This window comes from Scardinius erythrophthalmus (assembly GCF_964197995.2).
Source record: "Scardinius erythrophthalmus genome assembly, chromosome: 14".
Taxonomy (NCBI): domain Eukaryota; kingdom Metazoa; phylum Chordata; class Actinopteri; order Cypriniformes; family Leuciscidae; genus Scardinius; species Scardinius erythrophthalmus.
Genome location: NC_138234.1, coordinates 29,653,095 through 29,672,482, shown reverse-complemented (window position 1 = coordinate 29,672,482; position 19,388 = coordinate 29,653,095). Strand labels below are relative to the sequence as shown.

Sequence of the window (19,388 nt, the reverse complement as noted above, 5' to 3'; positions counted from 1 at the left end):
CTCATGTCAGTAAACACTTTGATTAAAGATTATGATTATTTCGAATAAATACTGCAGTATTGTCATGTGTGATTTCATGATGACTGAAAGATTCGTTGACACCTTTGAACTGATTCTTTAAAACGAACCGTTCGAGAAAAAAAACGATTCGTGGAAAAGAGTCGGACTTTCCATCACGAACGCACGCGCACACGCACGCGCACGCTCTCGCTGCGGATTGAGCTCTTCCCGCTTTGAGCTCGAGCTGATCCGAGTGCCGTTTGGCGGATGACAGTTTGTTTTCACAGAGGGCCTGTATGAAAAGAAGAACGAACATTTAAGTCCTCAACTACGGGACGTTCATCGTTTTGTCGTCAAGATGAGGCCGCTTATTCCAAAATGTACGAGTTTGGTGAGAAGTGTGAGGTGACATTTGTGTTTTATGGTGTTTTTTTTTTTTTTGTTTTTTTTTTTTTTGTGGGAGCTCGCGCAGGGCTAATGCTGCTAGCCTGTTAGCCGCAGCTGAAGGGTGGCTAATGCTAGCAGAGAGATTTCCTTAGCCAGCTTTCTAGCTATCCGTGTATGCTGTCATATATCACGACACAGCGAATGTGCTCGGATTATTTCCGTTTTTTTTTTTAAATCTTTTGAAACCTACATAATGTTAGTCGGTATTAATGACATTTATGGTGTTTCTGTGGTTTAATAGCAAGGAATGTTTAGCTAGTTAGCCATATCAAAACAGACGCTTTGTACTCTGAGCCCCCTCACACATCAGATTTTGTTATTGTTTACCATTTTAAACGTTTTATTATACATGCAAATGTGTTGTAGGACGATAATCTGGTCTATTGGTATACTAAACTGGGCATTTGCATCTTTTCCTGTCCCGTTGATGTGCAGGGTTACATATGTAGGCCCTAATCTACATTGAAATACATTCACTAGAAGTTATAAGTCTTATTCAAAGCTCTTGATTTTCACTTTTATGTTGTCGTTGTTGTGGTTTCATTGTGTACCTGTGTGCTTTCAGTTCTCAGAAAGACTATTACGGTGCCTAGTGTGACACTTAAATTGTTGTTAATAATTTGTCAGATGCTTGAGATTGAAGACTAATCTGTCATTTGGGGATATTTTGCTGCAATGTCAGGAAAAATGCCCTGTTCTGATTCGACTTTGTGCGTGTGTGTGTTATTTGTAGCATGTGTACAAGTGCATCTGTAACCTATTTAGGCAGAATGCTGTGGGTTTGGTGGCCTTGTTTTAAAGCCAACATCCTACAGTGGAGCTGAGCAAGTGATGTTGTCATATTTTGCTAAATAAATATGAACTAATGTAGACTTTATACATCACCCCAGTATTGCACTCAGCCATGCAGTTTTGAGCTATGATAAACAATTGTCATTTGCTTCTGTCTTAGTTGGCATTCCTGTGCATTTGAGGATCTGTTTTATAAATATCAGATGCATCATCTCTCCGGGCTGATGCAAGTATGTTAGATGTGTGGTAAGGGAGGAAAGATGTATTTTTTCCTGCAGTCGGATGTGAGATTAGGAGAAAGTTGTGCAGGATGACCCCTTCCTTACTGTGCTGTTCAACAGCCTTCGCCCACCACACACACACACACACACACACATCCAGAATCTCTCTGGTGTTCTCCATATTAACTGTCCTGTTTTTTTTTTTCATTTGAGATGCACTGTCCAACAGCTGATAACTATTATGTCTAATGATCAATATAATAATCTAGTATTCGCTGCCCTCTCAATCTGTTGTCAAATGTTGATGATTTTGGGATACAGATTTTAAATTTTTAAGCAGTTATAATATTTCAGAAACAAGTTAAGCTAAGTCATACGCAATTGTAAGAGCCACACTAGCTATGTTTCTATCCAAAGTAGCATATTTAGCCTAACTTATGTGCAAAATTGGAATATCGCATAAAACATTTGCAAATAAAGCAGCGTCTCCATCCCAGGTGTTCAAGAGAACAAAAACTTTGTCACTTCCTGGGAAATTGGCGCAAAATGCCAGCTGAAAACGCTAGACGCTCTGCTGAAAACGCCTAGCTATGGGCGCTTAAGCGTTTTGGCAGCGCGCGAGCGCAGCATTTTTTCCAGTGGAGGCACTTCGCTTGTTATGATACGTAATATCCGAGAAAGTGTTACTACTAGTATCTCATTTCACACATCTATTGTTTCTGTGTTGATTCTATATTAAAATGTAGATACAATGTAATGTTTATTCTCTGGCTCTTGTTATTATGCTTGTTGTTGTCATCTGTTGACGTTGTAGAAGCAGAATGTGGCGGTTGGTCGGTGTGGTATTAGTCCCGCCCCTCCTCCACTGTGATTGGACAGTTGGGTAAAAAGTGACAGTGATGAGCGCTGCGTTTTACCCAAAGTTGAACATTCTTTAACTCTCGACGACCTGTAAAAAACACCGAGCGATTCAGCGTGAAAAAAGCGTTCAGCACCTCGTTACGCTCATGGTGTTTTAAAAACACGGCGCTCCCATTGAAAACAATTGAAAAAACACGCCAGCCGCGTGAAAAAAAACGCTTTGGTGGGCACACGGCCTAATTGGCGATACTAAGATAGAGTAGGGCTGGGCGAATTATTATTATTATTTTTTTCCCCGATTAATTCAAATATAATGTTTTGCCACGATTTTATTATTTTTAAATCGAGAAATTGCGGTTTTGAGTAAAAAATGTTAGCAAACGTTATAATTAGACATGCTGACATGTTGAGTCACTTATAACGTGCATTTGAAAAAGCAAGACGCTTCAAACATCTTTCCAAACATGAGAAGCATTTTGCTGCTCTTGTCCAACAAAAGACACCATTTAATAACATGCTTTCACTCCAAACTCACTTCACAACGACAGTTGAGCTCCTCCTTCTGTGAGATGATGTGCCTTCTTACACAGAATAACGCAGTCGTGCGTTTATTAGTCATGTTTAATCAATCAAAGCATTTCAGTCCTCTGTTTATGTTTATTGAGCTACAGCGATAGTATGATGCCAGACGGGGATTTCCTGGAATGATGTGTGTTATCGTACTTCACGGCGGGGCATATTTGGCGTGTGTGTGTGAGAGCGCCCTCTGGTGTTCAGATGGAGCAGCATTTACTACCGATCAGCCGTGGTGAACTGACAAACTGCGTATAAAATAATCGCAGCCTTTGCCAAACCGCGTGTGGATTCATTGATTAATCGTGCAGCCCTTGTATATAGGATATGCTTAAGATAAGTTTGCCTTCATATTTCATGAATATTTTCTGTAAAGATTAAGTCATTTGTTTTACATTTACTCCATGTTGATCACTTCAGGTGTGGTGCACTTAGAATTGACCTTTTTTAACCAGATGGTTTATAAAGAGAACGTTACTTGAATTTTATTGTAGTCACGTTTTTAAGTTGACTTTTTAAACATAAAAAAAATCGCGAATCGGTTAATCGCCCTGCCCTAGTAAGAGAGTAGCGGTGTAACAGTTCTCGGTAAAAAAATGAACCATAATGTTTTCACTACGGTTGCACATCGGTTAATTCTTAAATCTGACGACGCATCTATAATATGATTTGGTGAAATAATGCCTAAAACAGATAGACAGAGTTCTAATGTATGTTTCTGTCGATGGATACGCTCTGCATGCTTTTTACATGAGAGTAGCTGTCCAATCACTGTTAGTATGCAAATCTGTTGTTGACATCACAGTTCCTCACACATGTTGGTGTGTTGCAGTTCAGCATGGCAAGCGAAGGAGACGAAACGCTGATAGAGCCGCTGCCTGCATTATATAAATCTCCTGTCGAGGAACATTCTGGTTTCCCAATATGTTACAACAGAGATAAAAACAGTCACTTTGTTCGATGCGAGTTGTTATGCTCTAATATGACCATTTAGTCATGCCGTCATCTCCCGGTGTTGATAGTGCTAATTCGGACTGGCACAAAACAATAACAAAAGCGCTGGGCAGGGCTCGAAGTTAAGGACTGCTTGATGAGCCGGGCGGGGCCAGTCCAAAAAAGGCTCATGAAAGTTTATTATTTGCATTCGCGCTGTGAGAGAAGCTTTCTGTACGCACATGGAAAACTGTGTCTCAGAATACTAAATTGAGCTGTTTTTCTTGTCGTCTTGCACTTGAACGGACAAATTCACGCAAAATGATGTTGAAATGCAAACATAGTCGGTTATGTATTAAGTGAACGTAAACAGGCGAGAAATACATCGCGTGTGTATCAGTATATTGGATCCGTGCATTAAGTTTCGTGCAGACATTTGCCGTTATCAGGACCCACAAATATTCCCCCGTTGCATCTTTATGCGTTATATTCAACATTATATATAGTAGTTTGATGCAGTACTGTTACTGAAACTCTGTAAACGTTCTCACACAGCACACTCGCGCTTTCAGTGCAGGCGTTGGTTGGATCACAGACAAGCCACGCACAAACAGACTCTATTAGTGCTATGTCCTGTGTCTCCCTCGATTAATGCACTTACATAAGAAACCACTTAAAACACTGAATCTTAATAGTTCCAAAACTGTAAATGATGAAAAATAAATGATGTTTGAGTGCCGGTCCAGCATGTGTGCTCTTCAGATGATCAATGCAATCGATCATAGTTCTAATCGCAAAGCGTGTGTCAGTGACTATTCCCAAACTTTAAAGGGTTAATTCATACAAAAATTGAAATTCTTTCTCCATTTACTCACCCATATGTTGTTATCGCGTGTCATGCATGCACATTAATTTGAACGTTTTTGGGAAATTTAGGGATTTTAAATAGAGGAGCAAAAATCTCTCAGGTTTCGTAAAAAATACCTTCATTTGTGTTTGGAAGATGAACGAAAATCGTGTAGGCTAGGTTTGAAACGACATATCTTGGATGAACTATTCATTGTTCACATCTCCGTTTTCCGACACATATTGTCACAATTTTATTTTGCGATATATCGATTTAACAATATATTGTTACACCCCTAGAAAGTACACACAGGCGCTTTGGTTATGCCTACTCAAGTAGACTCGAGTCTTTGACTGTTGGTTTTGACGCTTTTTCTCAGGATCTTGCACCATCTGTGGATCCAAATTAGCTTCTTTTTGACACATTTGTGTATATTTGTTGCTGATAATCAATTGGTATGAACTATTTAGAAAAGCTGAAAAAATCCCACTCTTAATGTATTGTTATGATCAATCATTGCTGTCACTTTTGAGTGCTTCTGCCCATCCCTGTTAGAAAGGGAAGAGATGGAAACCATTTTACAGTTTACCATAGCCCATGTTTCAAAAGCCTTTTTTGTTTTCTGTATACGTATTTATTTGGATGGGTTTCTGTTCATATTTGGATATTGAACTGCAAATGTTTGTTTTGTTTTACTCTTCCCGCATGGCAGACCGGTTCTGCGAAACCAGTGTCTTGCTCAGAAGTGGCTTTTCTGCGAAATATCACAGCCTTGAGATTTCTAGGGAGCTTATCTGGAGTTGTGTGGGCTTACCTGCCTCTGATTTAAAGGAGATTTCACGCTATAAGAGTGTCAGCATCTAAAGTTGACAGTGGAAACATACAGATCCCGCAGTAAATCAAAGGCTTCAAAGTGGCTTACAAAGTGACCTGTTTACAATTCAATCGAAGCATTTTCCATGGACACAGGTCAGCAGAAACTGCTGCAACTCACTCTGGGGACTCCGCTCTTCTCAAGAAGTAAGCCAGATTAGTCGGTGGAAGGTCACGAAACTAAAAGTTATTTTGGCTTATCTTCAGGTAACCTCAGTTACACATTCAGTGATAGTGGAGGTCAGTTAATGTATGACACATTGCTGTCTTAATGTGAGGAGTGTGGTGCATATGCCATCTGTCAGTATCTGTCAGAGTGTTCATGTGCGTCTACACGTTGCTTTATTATTATTATTATTGTAGACGAGCTGGACTCTTTGGCCGTAAAGGTCTTCTGACCTGCGGGAGGCCTGAGCTTTGAAGGGCACTCCCAGAGATTATTCCCAGCGGCATTAACCTTTCTGCAGCTCTGATCTGAGCTTGGACTCGGCACACGCACACTTCAGCCGCACATTGAATTGCACAATACAGGGCAGAGGAACACATGCTTATGCAAAGATAGCATCTAGCAGAGTACTGAGGCTTTACTGATCCGATTTGGTTGACGTTTTACTGAGTGTTGAATGTAATTAGTGATTTAATGAACATCGTGAGACACCTGGCATCTCACAGGTAAAGGTGGTTGATGGAAACCCGATGCAAAACTGCTGAAATATCATTAAAAATGCTTATTTTTTAGGCTGGAGCAATGTGATAGCATACTGTAATTCAATGTGTAATATGACTTAGCATGAACAGTCGTCTCAGAACAGTTTCTTTAGCAACCGGAGCTTCTAACGGCACCTCATCTCTTAATTGTTTTATACTTAAAATACATTGTTAATGTAAGTCGTGTGATGCAGAGGCATTCCACGCAAATCATTTTTATGCATCGGAATAGAAAGAAAATATTTTCCTGATAATATTTAACTAATTGCTTTTAAAAAGCCAACTATATTATTTCAGGTCCAGTTGTGCTTTCGGAAGAAACTAGCCTGGTTTTGTCCACACCCTTAAAATGAATCTAATGCATTCTTATCAGTGAAACGCTTTAAGGCTTTTCCCATCGTGGAAGCTTAGCACCCTATATAATTTTTCTTGCTGGGTAGTTAATATGTTCCCGCAAATCCACCAGTAAAGGATCCTCTGATGCATCGCCGAAAGAGATTTGAGATTTAATTGCCCATAATTGCTTCAAGTGGTTGACCATTGACGGCCTGAATGACTTGATGCCGCTTCTTCCTGAAAGCGCTTGTGGTACAAGCATACAGGAAGGAACTGTATGCTTATTAGATAGCAGCATCATATTTGCGTCATTGAGGGAAGCTCTTAAAGAACTTTCTCACATCTGAATTTGAACGACACTTTGTCTGTAAGTCATTCCCATCTTTGGGGCATTGTGTGTCTTAACTGAAACTGTTTGTTTTGTTCAACAGCCAAAGGATGTGAATCCCGGCGACCTGTCTGTGTAGAACAGCTCTAGCCGAGCCGAGGGAAAGAGTGCAGTTGAAACAAGCATGAGGCTGCTGGCCTCCTCGCCACACCGACTACAACACACACGCGTCGCCCCTATGGAGTTTTAACCCCTGCAGGAGTACAGGCTGCCTCGGTCCACCGACACTGGTGAAGGAACACGGGTATGTATGAGCACACACCGATATAACAGCCCCTCCCTTTGGTTCTGCCCTTGAATAACGAGCAAAATACTAAAGCGATAGAAAGAGAGCGAGAGGCTGAGGGTCCCATGTGCCATTGGGCAGCGGGGCTTTCGCCATGAGCAGTACTCTGGGCAAAGATAAAGACTCTAAGGAGAGGGAACCCAAAGCTGAAGGGAAATCCAAAACCAAAGGGAAAGATGCCAAAGACGGGAAGAAAGACACGAGCGGCGCTTCGCCCGCGGTGGCCTTCACGTTGGACAGCACGATAAAGCGGCCCAACCCGCCGCCTAGCACGCGCAAAAAAGCCAGCAACGCAGAGGTCATCAAGGAGCTGCACAAGTGCCGTGAGGAGAACTCGATGCGCCTGGACCTGTCCAAGAGATCCATCCATCTCTTGCCCTCTACCATTAAGGAGCTGACCCAGCTGACCGAGCTCTACCTGTACAGCAACAAGCTGCAAAGTCTGCCGCCTGAGTTGGGATGCCTGTCAGGACTGGTGACGCTGGCGCTCAGCGAGAACTCTCTCACCAGCCTGCCCGACTCGCTGGACAACCTGAAGAAGTTGCGTATGCTCGACCTGCGGCACAACAAGCTGCGGGAGATCCCAGCCGTGGTGTACCGCGTCACCTCCCTCACCACGCTCTACCTGCGCTTCAACCGGATCACCACCGTGGAGAAGGACATCAAGAATCTGTCCAAACTCACCATGCTCAGCATCCGAGAGAACAAGATTAAACAGCTGCCCGCGGAGATCGGTGAGTGAGCCGCTGCTGCTTAAAACTATTCCTTTTTTTACTTTTTAAAGGCACATAATGTCCATCGAAAAAAAATATACATAATGGCCGTATTGATTGATATTGGATATTTAACTGTACATGCTCATTTCCAATATTTTTTCATATGCCATCATCAAACGCTCACTTAAATTTAAACTTAAAAGCATTAATATTTTTTCATAAAATCTCAAAATTAATATTCATTTTCATACTGTGCATTATGATGTTGTGATGCCTAAATCAGTGTTATTGTACTATAACTTTACTAAAACTATACTAATGATGATATACTAACATATCATCATTATTATATTGTCAGTTTTTGTTTTTTATTCATTTTATGCGAAGTTTTTCATCTAATATTTATATTTTATTGCACTTTAAATAGTGAAAATGCTGCTTTTATTAGTTTGTTTAAGTTAATAACAACACTGGCCTAAATTCACTTTTAGCATTTAAAACTATTAATTTTTTGGGGGATTATTTAGACAAAATGGTATGTGTATAGGCTATATGGTATGTATATGTAAATACATTTTGTTGTTGTTTCTCATTGATTTATTGGTTATTAGCCATAACATTCAAATAATTATTGACTTGCTTTGGGAGACTTTTGAGTCTGGGTCTTCTGATTGGTTAACAAATCTGACCATATTCTGTGATATATGGTGTCATTCCATAAAATCTCTTGCAAGTATAAAAGTTGAGTGTTCGTTTGTGATGATTCTGCTGCTTGTGTTATAGGTGAGCTCTGTAACTTGATCACGCTGGATGTAGCCCACAACCAGTTGGAGCACCTTCCTAAAGAGATCGGCAATTGCACTCAGATCACCAACCTTGACCTGCAGCACAATGAACTTCTTGACCTACCTGAGACTATAGGTGAGGATCTGCTCAAGCTGGGTTCCTTATCGTTGGTGGCTAAGCAAAAATTGTACTCTACATTTCTGCTTTGGGGAAATTTGTTGTTTTGTGAGCATTATTAAGTATAGTCTAATTAAGTATAATCTGATCAGTGGAGGAAGTGTGCCTATATGCCTTTGTAAAGACCAGATCAACAGTTTTGGACCATAAACGTATTTGGACCACAGACAACACATTTGGGACCAGATTTACTAAACAGGGCAAATTAGTGTGAGAGCGAAATCCCATAAAAGCGCTGATGGGAGTGGAAAGTTCTGCTCGTGATCTCCTGATGCGCACATTAAAGAACACTGACACAGCCGGATAATTTCCATAATGACCAACACAATCTACCAAGAGCGTATGTTCTTAAAACATGTTTTTTTGGTGGTAAATAGTGGTGCAAACATCAGTAAATTGACCAGCGCAAACCTTATTAAATCACCTTGCATAATTCATTTAAATACTTCCCTGATAAAAAAAAAAAAAAAAAAAAAAAAAAATGTTAAGTATACTTGCAGCCAGACTAATTATCAGTATACTTCAAGTGTGTTAATTAGTTAACTTGAAGTGTGCTATTTTGAAACAACTAATTTTGTAGCAAGTATATTTTAGTTTTAATTAAATTGTAGTAAAGCATAACTTTAAGTGTGTACTAAATTGGACCAACTTCAAGTATACTTATTATACTTTAAGTATATGCCTGTGTAGGGACTATAATTACATGCTTGATTAGTGATATTAAAGTGTACTTTATTTGTGTTACAAGTACATTACAAATTCATTACGAGTGTCTTCGAAACATACAAGCAATATACCATAAGTGTATTTATTTATTTATTTAATTTAAAAATATATTTTTTTGCCGTTTACGCCTTTTATTAGGATAGGACAATAGCTAGACAGGAAGTGAGGTGGGAGAGAGAGGGGGGGGGATGGGATCAGGAAAGGTACACGAGCCGGGACTCGAACTCAGGTCTCCTGAAGCACATATCGGCGCACTTGCCCACGAGGCTGATATATTCGAGTAAAAAGTATAGGCTCATTAATACCCGTGGCTTATTCCAAATACTACAAATTGCATACTTTTGTCTTCAATAACAAATGTACATTATTAGATTAATAAAACTTAGCTATACTTTGTACAAAATACTATTGTATACTATAACGTATTTTGAAAGTATACTTTCAATGCATTGTTACAATGATCATTTCCAGCACACAGTTAAAATATACCTAAAATATATTTTTAATAAAGTGCAAATAAATACACTTTAAAAAGAAATTCACTTCAAGTAAAATATATTTTTAGAAAATATACTAAAGTACAATTATTTTAAAGTGTGTTAAAAGTTGTATTGTGAAAATGGGTAAAAGCGTGATGCTAATATACTTTTAATATATTTAAAGATAGTTTTATTAGTATATTTGCAATGTACTATTGAAAAAGGGAATGTATTTTAAATACAACAAAGTATACTTTTTTTTTCACTAGGGTTTCCTCCCATAAATACTGGGAAACTCCTTCAAATGCATATTCAATAAGATCAGCCGCAAAAATAACCCTGTCCAAGCCTGTTCAGCGCTGATTTTTCACTGTGTGTCTTTAGTAAATCCTGACAGTAGTTTTTAACGCCAAAAGAGGGTTTGCTCCGACCAAGCTGTTAGTAAATCTGGCCCTTAAACCATAAACTTCAGCATATTGGTGTCATTTCTCACATTAATTTACTGTTTCAGGTAATTTATCGAGTATAAACCGTCTGGGTCTGAGATACAACCGCCTATCAGCAATCCCTCGATCTTTAGCGAAGTGCCGAGAGCTGGAAGAGCTCAACCTTGAGAACAACAACATCTCAGTGTTACCAGAGGTGAGACTTGCTTCTGCTCATTCTAGCTTTTAATCATTTTCAGTCTTCAGTCTATTATTTGCCATTGTCCCGTTTGTGTGTGTTTTATCGATCATCTGTCTGTTCCTCCTCAGGGGCTTCTGTCCAGTCTGGTGAACCTGACGAGTCTGACGCTGGCGCGGAACTGTTTCCAGTCTTACCCAGTGGGCGGCCCGTCCCAGTTCTCCACCATCTACTCGCTCAACATGGAGCACAACCGTATCAACAAGATCCCCTTTGGCATCTTCTCCCGAGCCAAAGTGCTCAGCAAGCTCAATATGAAGGTGATTGTTCACATACATGAAGACATGTAGGAAACCTTTCAGGACACAGGCTTTAACTACAGAGCAGAAGATGGTAGAGGCTTGTGGGTGGGCTGTTTTGTCCTGGACCGACAAGCAGCGTTGTGGCTAGTTTTGCATGGCCAAGTATGTAAATGTGAAAAATTAATGTTTTTTTTTTTTTTTTTAACCATATTTACAGGACAACCAGTTAACATCTCTTCCGCTGGATTTTGGGACGTGGACCAGTATGGTGGAGCTGAACCTGGCAACAAACCAGCTCACCAAGATTCCAGAGGATATCTGCGGACTTGTGTCTTTAGAGGTGACTTCATGTTCTGTGTTTTAACAGATCACTGAGTTTCATGATAGCAAACCCATTTTTGTCATGTAGTGTTTTGACTCTGTTTTTCCATTGGTTCCTTCAGGTCCTCATATTGTCCAACAATCTCTTGAAGAAGTTGCCTCATGGGATTGGCAACTTACGGAAACTACGAGAGCTTGACCTGGAGGAGAACAAACTGGAGTCCCTTCCGAATGAGATTGCCTACCTTAAGGATCTGCAGGTTGGACATTTGTCTACATAGGCAGCTGACTTTTAAGGCTACCAATGGAGTCTTTTGTTAGCATGTTACTCAAATATTGTGTACATTTTTTAAGTTAGGTCACACTTTTATATTGAAACTTTGCAGAACTGTACGGAGCCCCTAAGGGAATATGGTGATGTAAAAATAAATGAGATGGGAGGAAAAATTTAAATTGAATGCATTTGAATTCTTTCGCTGAAGTATTTAGTTCCTCCATGAAACTTATGCTCATAAAAGCATTGAAATATAGTTCTTCCTCCCACCTCATATTAATTCTCTCTGTGAGTTCTGAAGTTCTGTGAGCGGAGTTTCTTCAGGAAATACATGTGTTTTACGAGAGAACACCATTTTATGGGGGAATGCAAATGCTTTGCGAAAGATTGCAGAAGTTTAACAAGCAAACTTATTTGAGAGCTACTTTTTAAAAATTAAAGTGGCCAAGAGCTACTTGTTTTATACAATTCTCTTTAAATCCCTTTAAATAATGTCTCATAACTCTCATATTAACAACTATCCAAACTGTTTTACACCTTAAAGAGTTTTTCTAGCCCTATGCACGTCACCCTTTAATGTCAAAGGAAAGAACAGAAGCAGAATTCTTGCAAAGTAGTACATTGCATATTATACTGTAAAAACACGTAACTAGAGATGAAAGGGTATAAAAATGTAATTTCATGATTATAAGTGACTAAAATGATCACGGTATTGTTAAAATGTGCTGGATATGTTCAGAAAGTACTGATATGTGAAATCAATTCGGGGAAATCAAGTTATATGTCGAAAACCAACAAATAGCAACTGAAATTAGCATCAATATGCACTTTTTGTTTGCATAAACATTTAAAATAATAGCATTAAAAATGATGGCCAGATTTTAAAGGAGTGACTTGCAACATAACATGTTATCTACTAAAATGTATTACAAGTAAAAAAAAAAAAAAGATAAACCTCATATCAGGTTTTAACCCTTTCACACGTAAGTTTAAAATATTCTGACTGACCCCCCAGCGTGAGTTTTTCAAGACGACCGTTATTTAGAACGTGTCACTTTATGGTTTCCATGGTGACGCGTCATTGCTTGTCACGTGACACACCGCAGCAACAACAGAGCTGAATGAATGATAATCTGCTTTTATGTAATTTTACCTTTTTTATTCAAAATATTCACAAATTTGTTAGCTATGGTATGAAATATATGATATTCCGATTGTTAAATATATGCAAGTGGAAGTGTTTTGTTGTTTAAACACCTTTATAACGATCGCGTTAGTTGAGCTGTATGCGCGATGGGCGCCGCCATGTTAGTTTGTGCCGCAGACGCAGTTCAGAGAATCGGATCTGTTGGATTTACAACACGTGAATTCATCCACTTCTCCCGAAATACATAAAAGTAAGTGGCTGGTTATCTGGGAGAAGAACAGAGTAAACTTTAAAGTTACTTACACAATGTGTATCTGATATGAATAAAACGTGTATAATTATAATGAAAAGGATTATTATTGCCTCTTCCATAGACATCAGTGTGTATTGTATAAACTTTGTAAAATTGTATATTTTTATTTTTAGTACTTATGTGAATTTATGTCTAAAACCTAAAATAAACATTATGTGGTTGAAAACACTGAAAAGTGATGATATATGACAGCTCTGAGCGCGCCTGTCTTTGGCTCAGCGTCAGCCAACGCGCGAAAGCACATTTGAATTTAGCAGTTGGTCACGTGATGCACTGACCGTTCTAATCACACCGGTGTGATCGTACGCTCCAGGGACCAGCCTAGACTGATCACACCGGTGTGATCGTACGTGTGAAAGGGTTAAATAATTTTTATGAAAAGACTGAGTCAGTATTATAAATTACTGTCATTTTATCTGCTTCATTAACAAGGATACCTTATTAATTGTAGCGTTAATATTTTTAAGGCCTGTTCACACTGCGCGATATTCGCCGACGTTTAACGCCTCGTGACTAAACAAAGGGCGCCAATGTGAGTGTGCACACCGACGCGAAAACCGGCACGCATAAAAGCGTCATTTTTTAAAAAACGCCTCGGGTTCGTTTTTGTTTTTGTTTTTTTTTTGGCGTCAAAAACTATCCTACCAATGAGTTTGGCGCTTTTGCTCACGTGTCTGGAGCTTCTGAAGTTGCAGTAAAACACAACTTGGGGGCACTCAAACACAAAACGGTCTTGCCGAGCACACATACGTAACAGCGAAGAAGATATACGCCAAGTAGCGTCTATACTGCCGGGAAGAAATAAGACGAGGAAGATGCAAGGCAAGATGAATGTAGAGCTGCTGGTATGATTTTGACAAGCGCGTAAATACTTGCTCTCTTCTTCTGAGTGACAAGCGAGTGTCAGAAGCGTAAAGTTGCGCAGCGCCACCTTGTGTACCGGGGTATTTCTGTTTTACATTAAGCGGCATCTAATGTCAGGGAATGAATTTGCGTTTTCACTCGGCTCATCGTCAGTGAAAATCGCTTGGGTGTGAACACAAAAAACGCATTGAAAAACGCTGGCGAATAACGCACGCCGATATTCGTCCCAGTGTGTACGGCCCTTTAGATTGATTTTCCATTTGTCTTTTAAAATTAACAATAAAGATTTGGGTCTGTCTGAACAATAAAGGCAGACTGACTGAATGGCGATGTGAATCCACTCTGTGTCAGTAGGTGGCGCTTATGGTACAGCAGAATTAAAGCAGTGTCCCCAGTAACCTCTGTAAACACTGCAGCGCTGCGCTTATAAACACTGCGAAACTTTTCTAAACACAGTTGGTTCCCCCTTAGAGATGCATTCAAATAATTAATTCATTCATGCATTCTTTCAAATAATTTCTCTCAGCACTCGCCTTCCGTCATGTTTCCACTCAGAACGAAACCTACGCTGCATGCTGTGCCTTCGTGAGACTCCTGCTAACTTTGCTTAATTTTACTTGATTGTAACTTTGTCATCCCGATTTCTTTCTATTTTTGGTTGTTCTCTGCTATATAAAATAACCTCATGGCTGATATGTCATCGGGTTCGGATCAGATTCGTTTTTCGCATCCGTATCAAGCATTTTGAGAGGTGTTTTGGAGCCACCGAATGACGAATACGAAAATTTCAGACCTCAACGTTTTTCAAGCAAAAGCAAAGCAAACAAAAGTCTTGCGAAAGAACGCAAAAGCATTGAAGTATAATTTTTCCTCCCACCTCGATTGTTTCGCTTCACTCCGTACTAAAAATTACAAGTATGTTTGGATTATTTTTATCCTTCTGTTTGTTTGTTGCAATGCATTCTGGAAATGCCTTATCCACAAAGGACACATGATGAACCGTAGGGATGCTGTCATACTATTTGTTTTGATTTGTGAAGCTCATTTCAAGCGTTTACTTGCAGAAACTTGTGTTGACCAATAACCAGCTGACCACTTTGCCGAGAGGAATCGGTCACCTGACCAACCTGACGTACCTGGGCTTGGGAGAGAATCTACTGCAGCACCTACCAGAGGAGATCGGTACGACCTCGCCCGCCGCCCTCACACACACACACACGCACACATGCAACTCACTCACAGCTGATTCTGTCCCACCCACAGGCACACTGGAGAACCTGGAGGACCTGTACCTGAACGACAACCCTAACCTGCACAGTCTGCCGTTCGAGCTGGCCCTGTGCAGCAAGCTGTCCATCATGAGCATCGAGAACTGCCCCCTCAGCCACCTCCCACCGCAGATCGTCGCCGGAGGCCCTTCCTTCATCATCCAGTTCCTCAAGATGCAGGGTCCCTACCGGGCCATGGTCTGAGACGCTCGCACACCGCAACAAAGAGGAAACCCAATCGCCACGCGACGTTACCGTGCCGCCGTGCTCATTATATCTAGGACAAGAAACTGCGCAACTGGGTTCCAATCGATGGAGGAATCATAGCCAATTAGGTCCCCTTTACCCCCCCGTAGAAAACAACGTCTAGACGTCTGTTGCCAAAATTAATGTACATTAGTGATTCTGAAGAGGCGCTCTTAAAATGTTCCAATCATTTTGCCAATTTATTGAAAGTCATTACAGGGGGTTTTCGATGCCAGGAAACAGTTGTATGCAAAAACAAAACATTTCTACGAGTTCATTTTTTTGCTGCTGCTGCCGCCATACTGTATGCGAGTTATTTGATTTGATTTTAGCCACAGTTTCTTTCTTTTTTTTATCATCCCACAACCAAAAGTTTTTTTTTTTTTTTTTTTTTATTGTACAGAGGACCTGTTTGGAAGCAGTGAACAAAATTTAGTGCGTTTTTCTTTTCTTTTTTTATTGTTGTTTATTCTAGAATTGTGCCTATCCAGTGCAGTTGGGTGGTTTGTGTCTGAACATAAATATCCAAGAGGTTTTTAATACAAAAAAAGGATGAATTTGCTAAGTATAATTTATTCCGTAATGATTGTTGATTATTTTGTCGGTCCCTTTTGGAAATATTCATTCCTGTTCGCTATTCGGACGTTTTAAAACTGCAATTCCTTTTCTTTCTTTCTGCGATATAGTGAAAACGAAGCAACGGATGAATCAAAAATCACTTTTGACAGCAATCACATCATGGGTTTATCAAGCTAGTGCGTCACCCTGGTATCGGGGGTCTCTGTTCTGGAGGCGGGGTTTGTGATTGTTTACTTGTTTGCCATATCCACAGTGTTGCGCTCTGCTTGTGTCCTATACGTGAGAGCCGCATCTACATATCATATCAGGTGCTGAACAATGCTAGCAGTTAAAGGCCCACGTTTACTGTGAGGAATGCCAAACGCCCATTCAACATCACTTCAATCCCTTTTTTTTTATTATTATTCTGCATTTGAAGGATTTCCTGGCCCGTGTCATCGGACCAGTTTTAAACTTCACCTCTTGATTTCTGCTCCAGAATATTAATCAACGGTTGGTTACTGTTTTGTTGCACCGTTCGTCCCACACACCGCCCCTCTAATGCTGCTGCCTTTAATGCACTTTGTACTGATATTTGGCATCCTCCTCAAGTAAAAGGGTCGTGATATTTCATGTTACCGATTAAACATATGGATGGGGGCATTTGTTATTATTATTATTATTGTTGTTGTTTCTGAAGTATTTTATCTTTTATTTTAATTCTCTATCATGTATATTTTATAGCAATGAATGAAAAACATTTGCCTCAGCAAATTCGAACGTTACCATTCTATTAAGAACCTTATTCTTCTTTCTCTTGATTAAATGTTTTGATTTAAACTTCTGTCTGACTAGTTTGTTTCTACACATTTAAAAAAAGAAAAGAGTTCATATCACTTTCGCATGGTGCAGATCAAGTATTGCAACTAAAAACCGAAATTTTTATTTTTATTTTTGCCTTTTTCAAGAAAAGATGGAATTTCTTTTGGTTTAGTATTATATCAAGTGACTGTAAATTTCCACCTAGTTTCTCAAGCCAATATTTTGTTGGTGTTCTGTATCCACGCTTTTTTTCTTTTCCACGTTCCCTCTCGCTCTTTCCTTTGATCCGTAAAGACGTTGTGTGCGTTGGCAGCAGTGTAAAGGCACTTCGCATTCGTGGGGCCATGAAAAGGACACAAATCGCTGCTTTTTTATCAACCAGCAGAACCTGTTGCTGCTTACGGACCTCCTGGAAACGTGATGCTGCGAGAGAGCCGGCCCCGCGCGAGACACGTTTCGGACTGGGTTCTCGGGCCGGTTCTGCCAGCATAGACGTTCTGCTACAGATGAACTCCCTCTCGGCCGAGAATACAAATACAAACATTGTAAAAAGGGCTTTCTCTGTTCATGCTTAACTATACACCAGAGGCATTGCATTCCTGGTTTTGTATAAGCTTAGAACTGTACATTTGAGTTTTCTTTTGTGAGCGTGTGTGTGTGAGGGAATAGCTAGATGTTAAAAATGGAATTATGTGACAATAAATGCCTTTGAGTACTTCAAGTGAGACGTGCATTAGGGGCACGGCCTTGTGACGTGTCCCATTTAAGTTTTATCTTTTTTTAATTTATGTGCCATTTATGCAGGAGAGCGAGGCTGGTTTTTAGGTAGGCTAACAGTGTGACCCGTTTTGGATGAGAATGCATCACAAATCAGGAATGTAGTCACAAAAACAAAGACAATGAAAACATAATTGTACTTTTGATGGTGAATAATGACAGTGCAGTTATAATCAGCCGCGGTGGCAGTTTTTGATTTTGATCTTGTATTGTTCTGGTGAATCCTTATGATTGGAGCTTAAGGATATGGTTTATTTTTTTATATTGTCTGTGCATTTCAGCCATTGAAGCTGTATAAATGAAGTTCATATTCCATGGTTTTTGTTTTTGTTTTGTTTTTTAAACATAGGAATGTTATGTTTCCTGCTTTTTTTCTTGCCTTGCTATGTATAGGAAACAAGCATGTTGATTTTCTGTCTTTTTTCTTTCTTTTTTAAGATTCATATTTGTCTGGTTGTGTGGACAGGGATGTAAAAAAGTGCAAAAGATAAAAGTGTTGCTCTTTCGTAACTGCAAAATGTTTCTTTTTTTTATTTTCTTTTTTTACTCTTCATAGGCTATCAAGTGTTGTGCGGACATGTCTAACCTACTTTCTCTAGAAAAGACAAAAAAAAAAAAAAAAAAAAACAGCCTTAAAGGTGACTCTTGATTTCTCTTTCTTTCTGACTCAGCCCGAACGAGTAACAGGACCCTCTTCCGTCAGATCAAGTCTTTGCTTTGATAAGCATTCTTCAAATAAATGTTCATTTGACTGCCTTACGAATGTCAAATATGCGTCATACATTTCCAGCCCAGATCAATAATTTTTGCTTCTGTCAGAGAGAATATAAAACTATGAAAACTCACTTTGGCTATTTGTTTGCCTGTTAGACTATGTCTGTCTATAGTCTCAGTAAAAAACACCCTTCTCCTAAATATCATGATCATAAAAACAATTTTTCGTCTTAATGAGAATCAAATGAGTTTAAAAAATACATTTTAAATGTAAACATTTTTAATTGATTCGGTTTAAACTCCGTCAATACTGCTTAAAAAGCTCCTCGCGAATATAGACAGACTGGTGGCCACAAGAAACGGAGTGTAAGCGTTGATGGCGGTATCTTACATTTCCGGCAGGTGTCGCTGTTTCACCGCTCCTGACTCAGTACTTTCTCTGCGTGGTTTATCTCTCTCTCATTCATCTCTTTTGCCTAGTCTGTGAAAAAAAAAAAACTAGTTTGCAGTAACGTTTTAGGATAATTTTAGGGTTCCCACGGCCATGGAAAGCCTGGAAATGTGAGGGAATTTTTAAATAGCTGATTTTCAGCGCTGGAAACGCCATCGACACGAGTAGGATCTAAGTGAGTGCAAATCTTTTTACTTCAGTCGGATCTAAAAGATATTCCTTTACTTTTAGGGTAACATTTGGTTTAAAATTCACCTCAGCGTATATAAAACAACTTAATGATCATAAACTACTGCATAATTGAGTTATATAACAATATATAACAAATAAGTATGTGTAGTGTTTGCACGTTGTTCATCGAGTTGATGATTATGCATCACCAATACACAAGCACTTAGTCGATTCTCTCTTATCACTAAAACAGACAAATGGTTTAATTGATTTAGGCTAAACCAGTCAGGCACGTATAAAAAGTGTTTTAGTGGGTTTGAATGTTTCTGGCGGCTGCTGCTAAGCAACGGTACGAGAAAGAGGGCGTGGCTCAAGGACGGCAGAAAT

The 19,388-nt window shown here is 39.6% G+C and overlaps 1 protein-coding gene across 3 annotated transcripts in view; it reads left to right on the top strand.

Moving 5' to 3' along the window:
* Window positions 1-18,264, top strand: part of shoc2 (SHOC2 leucine rich repeat scaffold protein) — a 20,257-nt gene extending 1,993 nt beyond the window's left edge. The window contains exons 1-10 of one of the 3 annotated variants that reach the window (XM_081384965.1): window positions 186-380; window positions 7,023-7,223; window positions 7,299-7,999; window positions 8,765-8,902; window positions 10,661-10,791; window positions 10,905-11,093; window positions 11,293-11,415; window positions 11,519-11,656; window positions 15,059-15,176; window positions 15,258-18,264. In XM_081384965.1, the coding sequence (XP_081241091.1) occupies window positions 7,360-7,999; window positions 8,765-8,902; window positions 10,661-10,791; window positions 10,905-11,093; window positions 11,293-11,415; window positions 11,519-11,656; window positions 15,059-15,176; window positions 15,258-15,466 (1,686 nt within the window). In that variant the 5' untranslated portion in view covers window positions 186-380; window positions 7,023-7,223; window positions 7,299-7,359 and the 3' untranslated portion in view covers window positions 15,467-18,264. Of the gene's footprint in view, window positions 1-185; window positions 381-7,022; window positions 8,000-8,764; window positions 8,903-10,660; window positions 10,792-10,904; window positions 11,094-11,292; window positions 11,416-11,518; window positions 11,657-15,058; window positions 15,177-15,257 lie in introns of those variants that run through there. The other 2 variants (XM_081384966.1, XM_081384964.1) reach the window with 2 other exon arrangements.
* Window positions 18,265-19,388: the final 1,124 nt, after the last annotated feature.